This window comes from Ceratina calcarata, unplaced genomic scaffold (genome assembly GCF_001652005.2).
Source record: "Ceratina calcarata isolate Rehan_Ccalc_2016 unplaced genomic scaffold, ASM165200v1 scaffold514.2, whole genome shotgun sequence".
Taxonomy (NCBI): Eukaryota; Metazoa; Arthropoda; class Insecta; order Hymenoptera; family Apidae; genus Ceratina; species Ceratina calcarata.
Window position 1 is genome coordinate 263,896 of NW_017175971.1, and position 17,727 is coordinate 281,622.

Here is a 17,727-nt window from a genome sequence, read left to right on the forward strand (position 1 = left end):
TTACTCAAGTCCCAGCTTCTTCATATTTCCAGAAATGAGATGTTTCACGAATCTCAGGAATCTCAGGAACCTCTTGTCCCTCTGTATAATATAATTTTCAAAAAGTATACAAAAATATGTATATTCAGGTGGAAGAAATACAAACAAGTGGAATTATTTCTTTCAATGCTACCAGTTTGGTCGGCTTGCGTTAACTTTGAACGTAAAATTGCATATGCAAAGGAGACTACGAATAGATAAAACTTTTCCTACAAATCGTCGATGGCACACATATACATACGACTCCTTGAAACCCGTCCTGTGCCTTGCCTGCACTGAATACAAACAAAGAAATAACAAAGTTTGTTCACGGAATACTTTCAAGCATGTAAATATATGCATTGAATATGAACGATATTTTTCGTATGCGATGTGGAAAATAAAAAATAGAAAGTATAATTAAAACCTAACGATTATTCTTTGTTTTATTTGCACTGATTGAAGCTCGGTTGAATCCTCAAGACACTCAAGATAAAGGAGATTGAAACGACATAGTTTTTTCAAATAAAATGAGTGAATGATTTTGTAAAAGTTGCTTGATATCTCGTCCTCCATTGTTACAACCGAAAGCGGTTTTTCTATGATGATTCCTGACTGTGTTTCAATGAATGCACTCCCGTGCGCATTACAAACCATTTATCTGCATGCACACACGCGAAGAAAATGTTCACTGCCATTTGTAACATGACGAAAAATATCGACTATATGGTCCGCCAAATGTAAAATGTTTATTTTTTGCGATTTAAACCAATAGCCAAGTAATATTTCACGTCAATTTAATTACTGTAATTGTTATCGCATCAAGAAAATATGTTTTCGCCTATTCTTAGAGGTAATAGTAGGTGATTAATTATTACGATAATCGCGCTTCTTATCATTAGAAGAAATCAGTTTAATTAAATACTTGACACACAACGTAGACTCTTTCACATTCCTTCATCTTCATTAAGGAGAGATAAGAGAAAATATGTATACATAAATGAGAATCGTTCGAGGGATTTTCCTTTCAGCACGGTAATTAGTTACACCATTGCGTTGGCGGCGTCTCGTTGCTTAGCTAGATATACATTCTTCGCGATTGCCTTATCTCCATTCCAAAGACAAGAAAACCAGCGTCATTGGTCGCGGTCGCATCTTTCAACGAGGACACGCGAAAGGAGGCGAGACAAGTATAAGACAAGTACGCTCAGCTCGACGGAGAACGGAAAGTGGATGCGCGACTACGTACATACGTAAGGTCGTATAGTCGGTTATTATGTTAGTCGATATGGCTCCGAGGTAATTAATACTATTGTTATGATTCAGACGGAATACGTCATTGTGCTTGAACGACGATGCAACAGTGCGATTCGGTCAGTGTTCGACCGTAGAGATTCGTGGTCGCTCGCTACTATTTTAGTCCGCTTTACGAAACGTGTGCTATTCCGCACGAGCTTTCCGGGCTCCCCAAGTAACATATTATGAAACGATAGCATGGTTGTAATTTATACTGAGTGTTATGAATATACGGAATAACGATGAGGAGTGATAAATATCGTGATTACTTTATAACAAGTCTCAACTAATCAGGGAATTCAAGTACCCAACTGTTGGGACTGATGGAGCAGAAGTACTGACGAAACAACGAAATGTGGGTGAAGAATCGAAGCAGACGGTGATTGTGTAAATGTATGCAGTGACTCAATATGCTGGAAAGGAAATAATGTTAATGTCGGACATCTGTGAAAACCGTACGGCGATTCTTTAAATCCGTTTTGTAGTAGAAGATATACCGATGAGACGATAGCGCGCCCATTGCGAAAGATCTTTCGAAAAAGATATTTACGAAATAAGAGGAAAGAATAATTAAGTAATTATGTCGTATAACAATCTCACCGATTCTTCGAGCAGAAACAGTATTTCAATTCAAGACGAAAAAGTGCCGAATGAGAAGTACGGAAAAAGCAATGTGCTTCCCATGCACAGAAGCAGCGAGGAAATCGCGGGAAAATCAAGTAAAGCGACTCAGATCGATTTCGCTCAATTGTCTTACAGTGCGCAAAGGACTAGACCGAATTCGCTGACTTATTTGTCGAAACCAACACAAATGAACGAGCCTAGCTATTCCTATTATAATTCTAGGGGCTCTTTATCCCAGTCTCAGAGCGACTTAGTTTTATCGCCGCGGAATAGGCATAATAATCGTTACGTAGCTTTAGATATGAGGCAAATGAGTATTCCGCTGTCAAATAATCATATCTCAGCAAATAACGTACCATATCCGTGTTGTTGTACGTGCGTGGGATCACCGGTGTCACCAACACCGACTTCAACTCATCATACGGAAATTCCGCAAGATGGTCCCGAAGGACTCTCTTGGAGAAGACTTCACATGAGTAGAGCTAAATTAAAAGCAACTGCGACGACGTCAGAACTGTTAAGTGGTTTTGCTATGGTGGGTATATATTACTCTTGAGTCAGAGATGACAATCCATCGTATTTTATCGACTATTGAAATTTCTTAAACGGCAATTCGTATGGTGATGATCAATTGCCATTGTTAATGTTCCCAACGTGTTTTCTTATGATCTAATCGTATCCGATGCGGACAATTATCGAACACCTATTAATTTTCATTGATGAATTCCGAGAGGGACAACAGTTCTGACTGATAAAGTCAAGATACTTGTCGGTTTGCATTCTTCTCGGGCGACTTAATTTTTCCAAGAAAATCTCTGTTTGTATAATCAGAAAATCCGCGTTACACAACATTTCCTGAAAATCATTAAACAGACGTGGACGACAATTCCGTGTAATCTTCAGTCTCGTCTATGATTATATAAGACAAATATGACTTTCTTTAACAATAAGCCTCGTGTTGACGGGAACGTCATCGATTGTTTAATAGATTTCGTAAATTCCGTTTCACAGTCATCGTGATTCCCGCGAGGAAACATGCATTGCACAAATCACTCAACCGCAAGATTTCTCAGAAATACCTGCTTTTATCGGCAGTTATTAGAATTCGTACGAGATCTCATTCATTTTTTTTATGTTTCCAGGTGGCTATGGTCGAGCTGCAGATAAACGACCCAACTGCTGTTCCCGAATGGTTATTTGTGATGTTCGCTGTTTGCACAACCGTCCTAGTATCAGTGCACATCTTCGCTTTAATGATAAGCACGTATTTATTGCCCAATATTGAGGCCATCAGTAAGCTTCAGGTATCGCGGCTGGTCACAGAATCTCCACATGAAAGAATGCGCAGTTTCATCGAGCTAGCATGGGCATTTTCCACAGTGTTAGGATTGTTTTTGTTCCTAGTGGAAGTTGCTATATTGTGCTGGGTGAAATTCTGGGATTACTCATTTACTGCCGCCACTGCCAGCACCATTATTGTGATTCCCGTACTCATAGTGTTCATCGCATTCGCTGTTCACTTTTATCATTCGTTAGTTGTGTACAAATGCGAGTCCTCAGTGAGCGACATGAATGAGTTAGAGACCATTAAGAGAAATCTAGACAATGTAACAAGACAAAGCAGTGTATGATTTATCCGCTTGCTCAATACAGTGTTTTGTAAAGATTTGACAAGTTTGTTAATTGTTGTGTCGCTTGTTACCTAGATTACTAAAATATCAAAATTATTCAAGATTGCATATTACTTACATTCCAAAGTATTATCAATTGTACTTAAAATACATGAATTATTGTAATAATTAAATGTACACGTAAACAATGTGATGAAAAAAACACACGTAAGTATATTCAATAACTTTACTTATCCAAGACGATCACGTGGAAATAGATCGTTCGTTTATTATATATAAAAATGTACATAGCTGTACGCATGCAAGTCGAGGATTGCAACAGTACAAGCAAAGTGCTCTTATAAGTATAATAGCTATATTAATTTTAGCATTTAGTTATATTTTATTTATGACTCTTAATTACCGATTTCCTTTTTTTTAAATGTGTTTCTCCATTTATCTTTGTCTTTTATTTCATACATCGTATTCTTATATATATAATATATATATATATAGATTTTCTCCAATTTGTCACTTAGTTTCTGGGAAAATTGAAGGATAGTTGAGTGAGTTATGTACATACATGCTTCTCATTCCGAAACTTGTTATATCCTAGTCAAATAAATAATCCGTCAGACTTAAAGACTCTCAATAACTAAGCGTGACTCACATACGTTCATGTAAAAAAGGGAAAAATATGGTTCTTTTACACATCTTTCATTTTCGCCATAAACTAAGTTAGAATCTTTTACAATAAAGGTTTTCTACATTGTTATATTTTTTTATATTCTATTTGTACAAAAATCTGATATACGATTTTAAGAAAGAAGTGTATAATCAATGGAAGAGAATAAAAAATACATTTCTTTCGTTATGAAAAGTATCTGAAATATTTGCCCGCGACAAAGGAATTGAAACACATTTTGTTATTGCACAGTATTTCTAATCGTATATAGATCTAACTAAACAGTTTATCTTAATTTATATTATATATACTATATTTGTTCGAACCAAATTCAATGCAATGAATTAAACCAAATGCAAATATAAAATATTAATAAGAATGAAGTTTCTAATAAAAAAATTACTGCATAGAACTGAGAATATGTACATCGAAAAAAATTGGAAGATATTTAATAAAAAGATTAACCCTGTATTTTATTGTACGTTGAAGAAGAAGTACGGCTGAAGAAAGAATAGAAAAAGTAACATAAAATGAGCTTGAACTTTTTCGGAACTGTAATTAAATCATAAGTAAATTCGCACCGTTCGAAGGTGGTCTCAAGTCTTATTTTCTGTTTTTACGTCTGATCAATTTTAAATAAATTTTGCTAGTTGTCCTTATGTTTTAAAGAGATTTTTTTCTGCATAAAAACATCTTGTCCATACCTCATTTCTTTCAGACGTGTTATCAATAAGTATAAATTGCTTGTGCAATGGACAGATAAGTGAGTACAGTATAGGAAGAATTAAAATTTTATACAAAAACTAATTAGATCATATCAAAAGGGAGTATTTGTATGAGGAAAGTATTGAACAGATCACTTGGTACATTTGACTCGCGTTAACATAAAGCAGAAGACAGACATACTTTTTTTATTCTTCAGAAAGATTACTGCTATTCATTTTTGTATATCTTTATATTAATTCATCAATATTAATAAAAATAAGGACAAGATACTTAAAAGAAAAACGAAATATCAACATTTTTCATACGAACACGATTACAAATATAATATTCACCTCTTTTTTCCTCCATCCACACTATGGATTAGACTTTACCTTCTAATTCAATATACAAGTGTACAAGTTATGATTACTTTAAACCAATATTACATATATTTCTGTATCCAATAATTTACTCTTCCTAATATTATATATGGTTCTAGATGCAAAACAAATTTTCGTTACGAAAATGTATCGCTCTCCTTAAGGATATCCTTACGCATAATATATATACAGACCAAAAATTCAGATATCCATATAAATCATTTTCGTTCGCTCTTAAGAATATCTTAAATAAAGTATTATAAAAATGAACAAAATAAACAACACGTTTCTGTCTCTAAATTTCTGGTAATCTACGGCAAATAATATGAATATTATGAAAGCAATTATTATTATATTTGTGTTACATTGCATAATATTGTATCATATGTCGTATTATATCATATCATGAATCTACAGTATTATAAATTGATATAAGAGAAATTGAAGGAAAAAAGAATTGATTGTATGTTTTAGAGAGACATCTCAACACGTTGGCTTTCATATAATATTATTTTCAGTCTTGTTTTTAAACATATAAATAAACATATAAAGTCTTTCTGGTGTCTATCCATAGCAAGTGTTTCGTCGGGACACTCTATATTACGATCATATATCTTTCTCGTCTTCTTATCACGAGATATTCATTTAAAATCAGGGCGCGAATACGTAATTTCCTTTTTTAACGATAAATTTGAATAACATTCCTAAAAACTGTCCAATCTATAGCCATGCTACACAAAGTTAGCAAGACGAATTTGACAAGTTGAAATGCTTGCTGTTTATCCTAATAGCAACTGTAAATTTTTGTTTATCTTTAAATACATAAAAATAAAAAATTTATGTACACGTTTTGCACAGAGAATGATTTGTTCAATTGCTAGCTCAAAATAAAAGAAAGTCACAACCTACACACATATGTTCACTAGATTTCCATGAAAACTTCGAATGATTATTGAGTTATTCTATCCATAACTACATGTTACACATATAATTAGTCTGATATCGAGAATCGATCAAATAATAAATAAAAGTAAACCTCTCTGTATACAACATCACATACATTTATATCATAGCTGTATGTATGCTAGTTATTAGTACAGTATAAAAAAAATTAAAAAAAATGAGTTGAACCAGCAAAGATATAGTAAACTTGCTGTAGAAGTAAAAAAGAAACACATATTTACTTTTATAAGAGAATCTGAGGACACGATCTTACATGTTTATTAAATCGTAAAAGAGTAACCAGTATTTTGTACCTATTTATCTAATCCATGCAATTTCAATCTCAACATCGAATTCAAGACACAAAATGAATACCAACGATGTAAATATAGCAATCAATCTTTTAAATATGTTTTCAAACTAGGAATTTAATAATCACTTTGTTTCTCAATTTAATAGATGTCCTTATTACTCGTGTTGTATTTTCAACATTGTATTAAAATCAATATGATACATTGCAAATCGTTTGCGTTGTTCATCGTGTGTGAAATCGTACTTTGCATTGTAGCCTTAAAAAATTCATGTGTAGAAAAAAAAGTTACTTACATTAAATGACATTCATAAAAATAAGGACGTTATGATAAGTGACAATGGGATGATTCTACAAAGTAGCTCCTCCCATAAGGTGTAACATACTCAACCTTGTTGTCAAACTTCCATATGTTTAGATGGTTGTTGAGATATGAATGGTTCGCTCCACATTCGACGTAGATCGCCCTGTAAACATTACATTCATTACAGTTCAAACATTTAAACATAAAAAATGTACGTCAAAAATATTAAGCAATACCTTCAAATATGCCATCGTCAGTAACGGCAATAAAGTGAAGGGCACAAGGTACAATAAGGCAGGTTGCGCAGCTTTGAACACTTCAGAGCTTACAGTAGCGGTTAGTAAACCAAGAAAATAACCGATGAGGGAACAATGGAAATAACTAATACGGTTGAAATGACGCGGGGGTGGAACTCCTGTTTCACAACCACCGGGCAACAATTGAGTCTTTTTGTACGCGTCGTACCGTAAGACGAAGCAAAGCAACAAGCCAGGCATAACGATATCTCCGAGGCCTAGCATCGAGAAATGCCCTGCTTGGTGCATTGACGGAAACACTAATTTTCCAGGCAAAGGAAGCTTCGGCGCTTCTCTTGCTACACCGCTTAAGTGCAATTTTCTAGCCATTAGATTTACTGGGTTATCTGCTGATCGCGTTGCTACCTGTTAATGATACAGAAAAATATTTGATCAGAATAATCTAAACTATCTTATCTATCTAGATTTAAACTAAAGATCGTAATATTTCTGTCAGACTTTACCTTAACCATTACGTTTGTGCTGAATATGTAGGATGAAAAAAAAACCCAGAAGACGTCATAAATAAGTAATCCAGTTAACAGTATAGTGGATACCTTCAGACTAGGTAACCGAATGAATGCAATGAATGCAACACAAAGTCCCATACCCATCGCGTCCATGAGTAACCAATGCCCAGTCAATACCCAGATGCATACTATACTCACACTTAATGAAAATGAAAGTAATTCTGCACCAGTAAACCTTCCACAGACGCCAAACGATATTTTATTACCATCTGAACATGGTCTAATGATATATTGACACATGGGCAACAGAAGAAATGCCAATGCAACTGTAGCTACAACTGCAAAATAAATATCATTACTTTCATACCATCCCTAATTGGTTGATGATTGACAACCGTAGACAACATAATTCTGCAACTTACTGGCTGTACAGATTGCCACAAGCATTTGCATGCTGTCGAAAAAGAAAAACATGACGAGTAGAGAAATGGAAGCACCAAGAGGTAGACAGAGAGCATGCATTGTATTTAATGTTTGGACTCTTCCACTAGCACCATCGGCATTTGTTGTGCTCAGAATAGTACTCAGAATTCCTTTTCTTTTAATACATTCTTTTTCTTTTTCCCTTTCTCTAGCTTCCTGTTCCATGTTTAGAGATCGGAAACTGCCATAGACTATCAATAAAATGGATATTAGGAAAGTGGATATTCTAGATGAATCCATTATGGTATAAGCCCTAAAATGAGGATTAATCATTGAACGTATTCACGTGAATAGTGTTAACTTCACTTAAAAACTACATAGTTTACATGACGATCAATATTTAAGTAATCTTAATTGTAAAACTGACCACTGATAGTCAACTTGATACATAGCCATCTTTAAAAATGCTTGGCCAAAGCATAAAATGTTATGCTAGGACACCTTGTGACATTTAAGTGTCCTATCCAAAAGTGCTCTCTGTTTGCACTAACTACATCAGAGATCATCTGTAAAAGCAATTTGTTAATATCGGTTCCATGAAAACATTCGACATAAAAGCATAACGTGATATTCTACCTGCAATGCTGCACATTCAGCATTGTCAAAGAAATTAGGCCTTGTACAACTTCGGTCACCCCCTTTGAATAACAGAACAGAAATGTGATATCAAGGACAATAAAATAGAAGATGCAAATTACCATCGAAAAATTTGCATGAGAAAACAAAGTTCAGTCATCCAGACAGGGAATGCAAAAAAATAGCAATACTCTAACACGTCAATGAGTATCAAAAGAGTTGTGTAATTAACATGGCAGTATTTATGTGAGAAAATACACTCAACGCAGTAAGTCGAAACTGTTTGTATGCGCCATTAAAAATTACGAAGAGCTTTATGTAAAGAAGACACTTTCATACGGTCACTTTCAAACTTTCGCTACAGTATCGCGTTTAACCAAACGGAGCACGAGTGCAACGATGTTATACACAATTCCTAATCTATAACGTATCGATGCTAATGGTAAGATTGTCGTAATCTTTGTTTCGGTTAGGTAAATATACCGTAAGTGAATAGACAAATGTTAAAAGGAATTGAAAATTATTTGTAAAACATAGACGTTCACCATTTTGGTAAACAGAGGGTCACGTGACCAGCAGTGGCCCCAAGAGGTTGCTACTCCCTTACCCCAGATTACGTCTCGATGTGATATTTTCAAGATCCAGGCATCTCACCTGGGCGGTCCGAAGCCTGAGTCTTTCGTAGGTTCTCTCATCACCTCATGTATATGCTACACGGTTCACGCAATAACGAGGAAATTGCAATAGAATGTGAAAACAAAGTGAAAAATGTATTAGCGCGCGATCGGTCAACTACCACAGTTAACTATACACTATACAGGTCAACTACTGCTTGACAGGCGCAGACCTGCATCAAGTTCTTCTACTGGGTGTTCGAAATGCTTTAATTTCAACGAAATAACGTTACATATTAGGTAATCGCAGAATCTATATAAGCAAGAACATATTAATAGTTGTAGATTGAAGGTAATGACGTACGACATGTAGCTTAATATATGTTGTCAAATTGCAGGTAAACATGAAAAATATATAGAATATATTACACAAAAGTCGAGCTTCATTACATAATAATTATTATATACATTGTGCTTACGTAATATCAGAATATATAAATTTGCATTGTTCACAATTTGTATGATACACTCTCTTATACTTGTGGACAGTATCATAAGGAAAAGAGAGGGGATATCATTTATTAAATGGTTTATTATATTAATGTATACAATTGTATTTTTCACATAAGAAATAATAATTCAAAAGAAATGAACTAGACACAACAGAAATCGAAGAAACTAAAAGTCTTATAAAATTTGTATGTGTATGTACTAGGCATAAGTATATAATTGTACGCACACGTAATGTAGTCTATCTCAAGATTTACATTTCTTTGTTTTACATTTTCACATTAGGATACTGACGTAAAGTGTGACTGCATATAGTTATTAATATATTAAAATGTATAATAGTTAACCGTTACGACAATAGAATAAAGAGGCTTATTGCTAGTATTGAAGTACTCACTTCTTACGTTGTCCAATCTGCTCAGATAAATTAAAAGCTTAGTTTCGTTGAAGATAATGGTCAGTATCAAGCATCTAATCAAAGTGTGTATACCGAGTGCTTCCACATGACATTTCTCTCAACTGTAACTACATACATTTATTCGAGCAAACTGTACATATATTTTTCTAAATGACCGAACGAGCGTATTTTCGTTGGCGTTTTCGTTTCAAGAAGTACGTAAAAAAAAGGAACATTCGTTCATTCCTGCCGCGTAACAAATTCATCTACATAACATTAATCGTGCATTAAGTATATGTTCCACGTTCGAGACTGGTGCGATTCGCGATGTATATAATACATATACATATACGTCAAATTATGTCATGTGTAGATTTACTTTTCTATATGTAGTACATATGTAAGATCGATGTGAAAACGTCAAGGATGACAGTAGCTCTATATAATATCATTTACTTTTACAGACGCTAGTAAGTTTTTATCGATTTAAATCACAATTGGATAATCTAAACAGTACAATCGACATGTAGCTTAATATATGTTGTCAAATTGCAGGTAAACATGAAAAATATATAGAATATATTACACAAAAGTCGAGCTTCATTACATAATAATTATTATATACATTGTGCTTACGTAATATCAGAATATATAAATTTGCATTGTTCACAATTTGTATGATACACTCTCTTATACTTGTGGACAGTATCATAAGGAAAAGAGAGGGGATATCATTTATTAAATGGTTTATTATATTAATGTATACAATTGTATTTTTCACATAAGAAATAATAATTCAAAAGAAATGAACTAGACACAACAGAAATCGAAGAAACTAAAAGTCTTATAAAATTTGTATGTGTATGTACTAGGCATAAGTATATAATTGTACGCACACGTAATGTAGTCTATCTCAAGATTTACATTTCTTTGTTTTACATTTTCACATTAGGATACTGACGTAAAGTGTGACTGCATATAGTTATTAATATATTAAAATGTATAATAGTTAACCGTTACGACAATAGAATAAAGAGGCTTATTGCTAGTATTGAAGTACTCACTTCTTACGTTGTCCAATCTGCTCAGATAAATTAAAAGCTTAGTTTCGTTGAAGATAATGGTCAGTATCAAGCATCTAATCAAAGTGTGTATACCGAGTGCTTCCACATGACATTTCTCTCAACTGTAACTACATACATTTATTCGAGCAAACTGTACATATATTTTTCTAAATGACCGAACGAGCGTATTTTCGTTGGCGTTTTCGTTTCAAGAAGTACGTAAAAAAAAGGAACATTCGTTCATTCCTGCCGCGTAACAAATTCATCTACATAACATTAATCGTGCATTAAGTATATGTTCCACGTTCGAGACTGGTGCGATTCGCGATGTATATAATACATATACATATACGTCAAATTATGTCATGTGTAGATTTACTTTTCTATATGTAGTACATATGTAAGATCGATGTGAAAACGTCAAGGATGACAGTAGCTCTATATAATATCATTTACTTTTACAGACGCTAGTAAGTTTTTATCGATTTAAATCACAATTGGATAATCTAAACAGTACAAATACATACATGTAGCATAATATGTGCTGCATTATACAAAAAGACTTCATTGAAATCATTTGTACTTTAAGTTATCATATAAAAGTATTATCATTAAAGACACTGGTTATTCTTTGTCATATCACTTCTTTCATTGTAAGAATAGGCAGTGATAAAATGAGTCAGTGATTAAGAGAGAGAAAGAGAGAGAGGGAGAGATAGTGAGAAGAGAACTATTAGAAAGAGAAAACGTTAAGAAATCTGCAAAATCACAGATTACCCATAATCAAATTTGCATGTGTTCGTATATACACAAATACAAAAGTACTATAAAGGTGACTCGGGAATAAAGGTTAGGTGACCGTCACCGACGAACGTGGCACGCTGTGCAAAACTTGGATCCATATTATTTTCGAATAATATTGTCACATCGTGGTCTTGAATGCGCGGTCCTTCGAGTCTGTTCGTATCGCTGCTGGTGTACTACGAAATTACGAACTAACAAAACTAGTGTGTATAAGTAAAATTCGATCTCAGAGCGCAGAGCGCACAGTCTGTGGACTAGGGACTAGACTAGACGGAATAATCAAAATGGTGGCCGTGCGACTCGGGTGATGTGTACACAGATATTGGAATACATTATAATTTCAGGAGAAACGCGTGTGAACACGCAACCCGCATTAAAATGGGCGACTTGAAGGCTCAGCATGGTACGCAGGAGAAGAATGGCTGGCTGTTTAAATGGACTAATTATTTAAAAGGTTATCAACGAAGATGGTTCGTCCTGTCAAATGGCCTACTGTCGTATTACAGGTAGTGTCCTACGTGTCAGTATTTTCATTTTAGTTACTTTACTTTTTTTAATCGTGCATAAAGTCACGCTAGAAACTGATACGATTAGTATTCGTGATGCGGACTTATTTACCGGTCTCTTATCCCGTACTCTTGCTGTCTTTCAACAATTTATTGTAAAGGAAAATCCTTTCAAATGTAATACGAAGCTGTTTCGTGTTTTCAATTGTCTCACACATCGTTACGCTTAAAATACGTCCCTATTTTCCTGCAAGAAATGACACGTCAGTTTTAGTGTCCTAAAGTACAAGTTTAGAAATAATTATAGTTAGGTGTATATATAACTTTCCTTTTCCATCTGTTAAATGGATATACATAGTCACGTCAAACCCAATTCATAACTTCTTACATATGGTTCAATAAAAAAGAAGATAAATTACTTCAACGCGTTATTGTACTAATATGCACTGTATAAATATAATGTTGATTCCTAACAACATGATTTAATATATCAGATTTTACCTCAGATAATATATATTACAACTGTAAACATTACTTTTAGTTACCTAAATGTTAGTTGTACAATAATGATGTGTTATATAAAGGAAATACGAGGAACAGCTTTGGATTATGTATTTAATATAGTATTGAATCATGCTTGTGATTCTGTCGGTGCTATAAACATTTTGTATTATAAGCACAATAAACAAAGTACAGTACTAAACATTTAACATTTTAAAGTTGCATGTATATAGGCAATCAGTGCAGGCTCAGTTATGAACATCATCTTTACGGTTTATCCAAGTATATATGTAACCAATTGCATGGTACGCAGGAGAAGAATGGCTGGCTGTTTAAATGGACTAATTATTTAAAAGGTTATCAACGAAGATGGTTCGTCCTGTCAAATGGCCTACTGTCGTATTACAGGTAGTGTCCTACGTGTCAGTATTTTCATTTTAGTTACTTTACTTTTTTTAATCGTGCATAAAGTCACGCTAGAAACTGATACGATTAGTATTCGTGATGCGGACTTATTTACCGGTCTCTTATCCCGTACTCTTGCTGTCTTTCAACAATTTATTGTAAAGGAAAATCCTTTCAAATGTAATACGAAGCTGTTTCGTGTTTTCAATTGTCTCACACATCGTTACGCTTAAAATACGTCCCTATTTTCCTGCAAGAAATGACACGTCAGTTTTAGTGTCCTAAAGTACAAGTTTAGAAATAATTATAGTTAGGTGTATATATAACTTTCCTTTTCCATCTGTTAAATGGATATACATAGTCACGTCAAACCCAATTCATAACTTCTTACATATGGTTCAATAAAAAAGAAGATAAATTACTTCAACGCGTTATTGTACTAATATGCACTGTATAAATATAATGTTGATTCCTAACAACATGATTTAATATATCAGATTTTACCTCAGATAATATATATTACAACTGTAAACATTACTTTTAGTTACCTAAATGTTAGTTGTACAATAATGATGTGTTATATAAAGGAAATACGAGGAACAGCTTTGGATTATGTATTTAATATAGTATTGAATCATGCTTGTGATTCTGTCGGTGCTATAAACATTTTGTATTATAAGCACAATAAACAAAGTACAGTACTAAACATTTAACATTTTAAAGTTGCATGTATATAGGCAATCAGTGCAGGCTCAGTTATGAACATCATCTTTACGGTTTATCCAAGTATATATGTAACCAATTGTAATCACAGTACTATTCAAAACTCATTTTCTACATGTTCCATACTTACATATTTTAGTTTGAGTAACATCCTGAGCATGTACATGCCGCAGAACGTATTGAAATTTTTATACAAAGGAAATATTTGAAGATCACAGGGACTGCGTATTTTGTGTATATATACTTGCTTCTACATTTATCACACGCATCAGAGAAAATTTATTGCATATTTGACTTCTATTCTTCTTTTCTCCCAATATAGCGAAGTTTTACGTTCGTTGATTCCGTTTACTTTTCACACACACTAGTTTTCTCGGGAATGTTATAAGGCAACGATGTTTTGTTTCCTCATTATTGGTTGCATACAGTAATGATTTGAACAATTTTTCACAATTTTAAGATTGAAATTCGCTCTCATATTTACTAATCGTGGATACAGGTACGAGTGTAAACGTGCGTATACCTAAAATGTACATTGTTCTTTATATTTAGAACGTTCGCGTTCCCTGAAAAAATGCAACGCCTAAGTCTTCTTTTAATTTTCCGCTTGGCACAGTTGTATGACTTGAGTTTGCAACGCCTTTCTAAATAGCAAAAGCAGACTATGTCCTGCAACTTTATTTTTTCACGAATCCTAATTATTTACATGTCGATACACCACACGAAGTGTGCACACACAACGCACGAACGTGATATTGTATATAAAGTAAATTGGCAAATAAGTAGGAAAGGAGCAATAGGAAAAAAGAAAGGAAATGTATAATGATATACTATATGTATCGAATGGCGAACGATTCGTAGGAATCCGCGTAAGATAAAACGGTGACAGAGGGATACTTTCTTGAGACAGTAAAAAAAAAATACCGCTTTGATACAATATTACACAATGTGAACGGGGCCTATTTGTTTTATGGACTGTTTAGGGCTGAACCAACAGGGGGGCCAAAGATATCAACACGACGCAAGCGGAAGGCTGGCAGAGCCTCCGAGTAAGTAAAATTATCGAAAAAGCCGAAATATCCTGACTCTTCTTTAAATTGAACTGTTAAAACAGATAAAGACAATGGAGTTTCATTCTCATTTCATTATACAGTCCTTACCATATTATGTATATATATACTTTATACATATATATATAAATCTACGTATTATTAATACAATATTATTAGTCTTCCTAATAATTTTACATACTTTGCTTCCTATATTCACTTCTTACATTCGCCAGTGATTTAACTTACGGTATAAAAAAAATTCTTTTCACCCCTTTGTTAATATTTTCTTTTAAGATTAATTTTCAGTTATAGTTATATTTAAAAAAAAAAGATACAGTAAAGTTATATATTTTTGTGTTCTGTGTGCGTACATATGTATTTATTGCGATATAAAATATACACTGCTTCAGTTTGTTAATACAATACGTAGTTAAAATTACGTTCAGGAAATATCCTGAAGGTCTTCATGGAGCGTCTAAAGTCTAAAGCTTTCGTTGGATAGTTGGGAACGTTCCAAGAAATAATTCTGGAACATATACATGTAGATCAGCTGGTATCAGCGAGTACCAACGATGTTAATTGTTCAATATTTGGGGAGGGGCGTTATCGTATATTCGTTATAATGGATTTATTTCCTCTTGTTAAAAATTATTATTACAACTACTTTAGACCTTCTAGGATATGTCGCACAGTAATTCTGTTTTACTTTATATGGAAGTCTTACGTTTACCAGAATCGTTTCATTCACTCATTTACTCGTTAGTCGTTACGTTTAAAATAATGTGCAGCAGAACAAAAATAAGATTCACGCTTTCTGTTCAGTTCTAATTAGTTCCGTTTTTTCGTGTCTTATTTGTATCTGCAATTGTGTTTAAACGTCTTACACTCCATCCATCCCCCTGTTCTCCAATACCCCCAATGGATATTTACAGTTGATATAAAATTCAACTGTTATATATATTTTTTATATACATGTCACACAGGAATTAAACACTCGTTTCAGATGTATTATATACATACTTATATTTCGTACTAGAAAATATACTAAGAATTTGTCTCGAATAGTTCCAAGTAATTTTTATAAATGAAAACTTCGCGTCACGATACCTGTGCTCTATGCGAACAATATGCAATAATAATTTCTGAACGCGTTAACATGGCTATGGTTATTCGTATATGAAGTCTCAATCCTTTGCGTGTTAGATCTAATTCCACTAAACCTAAAGTATATACACAACTGAATCCGCGAGCTAGACATCCGTTCCTCTTCTTTCAATCATCGGCTTAAAAATTTTGAACATTGTACATACTTATTCTTTTGTTCTCTTTTATTTTCATTCATCATGATATACTAGTTTGGGTTTCTCTCTTTGATTGAGTTGCGTGTAGGGAAGTATAGTGGCGTGCAATCAAAGAGATGGTAATGGGACTGCTTGAAAACGAGTAACCGAACCTGCTAATTTTCACACGAACTTCGTTTGCTGCGCTCTCATTGCATTTACACCAGGGTGTCACAGATTAACGCAGACTGTCGTGTGTCCGTTCATTCAGTTCCCTACATACATGTGGCATACATGTTACAATGTTACAGTGTAGTTTCTGCCAGACCTTATCTACCAGTCAGTTTCAAGTCTCTACGTATAACAGTAGAAGTACAGTTTTTCTTCGTAGAGACATTGCTTGTTCTGTCAGATTCGTATACTTGATCTTTGGAACATGTTTTTTGTATCGGAGTTGTCTCTTCGTTTTAAATCAGGCTAATTACAAGATGTTCAGATACTCAATCAAGTTCTCAGGCGGCTTGGATAAACCTCGGATACAGCAAGCGACTAATTTGCAAACTCACGTCTGTCTTTTTCTGTGTCATTCGACTTTCCATTGGGCAAAGAATTTGCTCGCGGAACTGTCGGCTATTTCTCTTCTTTGTTTAGAAACCCCTCGGAGATGTCGCATACATGCCGCGGCACAATATCTTTACACGGGGCCTTAATACACACCGTAGACGCTTGCACTTTCGTTGTGAGCAACGGTGGCACGCAAACCTTCCATATCAAGGCGGCGACGGAGGTAGAGCGTCAGCAGTGGGTCACGGCCCTTGAATTGGCGAAGGCCAAGGCCATCCAAGCCATGGAATCTGGTCTGTATTTATCAAGTAATAATCATCTATTTTATGTCTTTAATTGTTGAAGAGAAAGAATTAATTATATCAGCTGGTTAACTATAAAGAAAAAGAGTAGAAACCGTATGTCTATATGTATACTTCAAAGTAAGAATCAATTGCTTTCTTGAACTAATGGACCTCTTAACTGTTTACAAGTAGTATAAGATACCATTAAAGGTAATTGTCCATACTATAGCAACTCTTATCACATATACTATTTAGAGACGGTACATTTTTTCACGCACCACTGAATGAATGATAATTTAAGCGACAATTAAGGATGTATTGGCT

The 17,727-nt window shown here is 34.1% G+C and overlaps 4 protein-coding genes across 17 annotated transcripts in view; 2 read left to right on the forward strand and 2 right to left on the reverse strand.

The window, feature by feature from the left end:
• LOC108628251 (rho GTPase-activating protein gacM) overlaps positions 1 to 2,377 on the reverse strand; it is a 48,375-nt gene extending 45,998 nt beyond the window's left edge. Inside the window, exon 1 of the mRNA XM_026816331.1 lies at positions 2,295 to 2,377. Within this exon, the coding sequence (XP_026672132.1) occupies positions 2,295 to 2,297 (3 nt within the window). The 5' untranslated portion in view covers positions 2,298 to 2,377. The remainder of the gene's footprint in view (positions 1 to 2,294) is intronic.
• Positions 1,031 to 4,892, forward strand: LOC108628276 (calcium release-activated calcium channel protein 1). Its single transcript, XM_026816329.1, has 3 exons — positions 1,031 to 1,271; positions 1,345 to 2,473; positions 3,081 to 4,892. The coding sequence occupies exons 2-3, from the start codon at positions 1,895 to 1,897 to the stop codon at positions 3,567 to 3,569; spliced, it is 1,068 nt and encodes a 355-aa protein (XP_026672130.1). The 5' UTR covers positions 1,031 to 1,271; positions 1,345 to 1,894; the 3' UTR covers positions 3,570 to 4,892.
• A 1,101-nt stretch (positions 4,893 to 5,993) lies between these two features.
• On the reverse strand, positions 5,994 to 10,733 carry SppL (signal peptide peptidase-like protein). Of its 6 annotated transcripts, none has more exons than XM_018030091.2 (7): positions 10,221 to 10,733; positions 8,700 to 8,761; positions 8,491 to 8,629; positions 8,063 to 8,376; positions 7,635 to 7,978; positions 7,111 to 7,536; positions 5,994 to 7,037 (listed from the first exon to the last, which is right to left on the reverse strand). In XM_018030091.2, exons 3-7 carry the CDS (start codon positions 8,517 to 8,519, stop codon positions 6,969 to 6,971), a joined length of 1,182 nt encoding a protein of 393 aa, XP_017885580.1. In that variant the 5' UTR covers positions 8,520 to 8,629; positions 8,700 to 8,761; positions 10,221 to 10,733; the 3' UTR covers positions 5,994 to 6,968. The 6 variants fall into 6 exon arrangements, with proteins under 6 accessions (XP_017885580.1, XP_017885577.1, XP_017885581.1 ...); XM_018030088.2 differs by lacking the exon at positions 10,221 to 10,733 and adding an exon at positions 9,354 to 9,518; XM_018030092.2 differs by lacking the exon at positions 10,221 to 10,733 and adding an exon at positions 9,307 to 9,518 and having other exon boundaries at positions 8,063 to 8,314.
• Positions 9,534 to 17,727, forward strand: part of LOC108628269 (oxysterol binding protein) — a 20,633-nt gene continuing 12,439 nt past the window's right edge. Inside the window, exons 1-5 of one of the 9 annotated variants that reach the window (XM_026816340.1) lie at positions 9,534 to 9,613; positions 12,433 to 12,491; positions 13,401 to 13,503; positions 15,207 to 15,272; positions 17,207 to 17,412. In XM_026816340.1, coding sequence (XP_026672141.1) covers positions 12,467 to 12,491; positions 13,401 to 13,503; positions 15,207 to 15,272; positions 17,207 to 17,412 — 400 coding nt within the window. In that variant the 5' untranslated portion in view covers positions 9,534 to 9,613; positions 12,433 to 12,466. Of the gene's footprint in view, positions 9,614 to 11,228; positions 11,344 to 11,392; positions 11,500 to 12,208; positions 12,244 to 12,432; positions 12,595 to 13,400; positions 13,504 to 15,206; positions 15,273 to 17,206; positions 17,413 to 17,727 lie in introns of those variants that run through there. The other 8 variants (XM_026816338.1, XM_018030071.2, XM_026816334.1 and 5 more) reach the window with 8 other exon arrangements.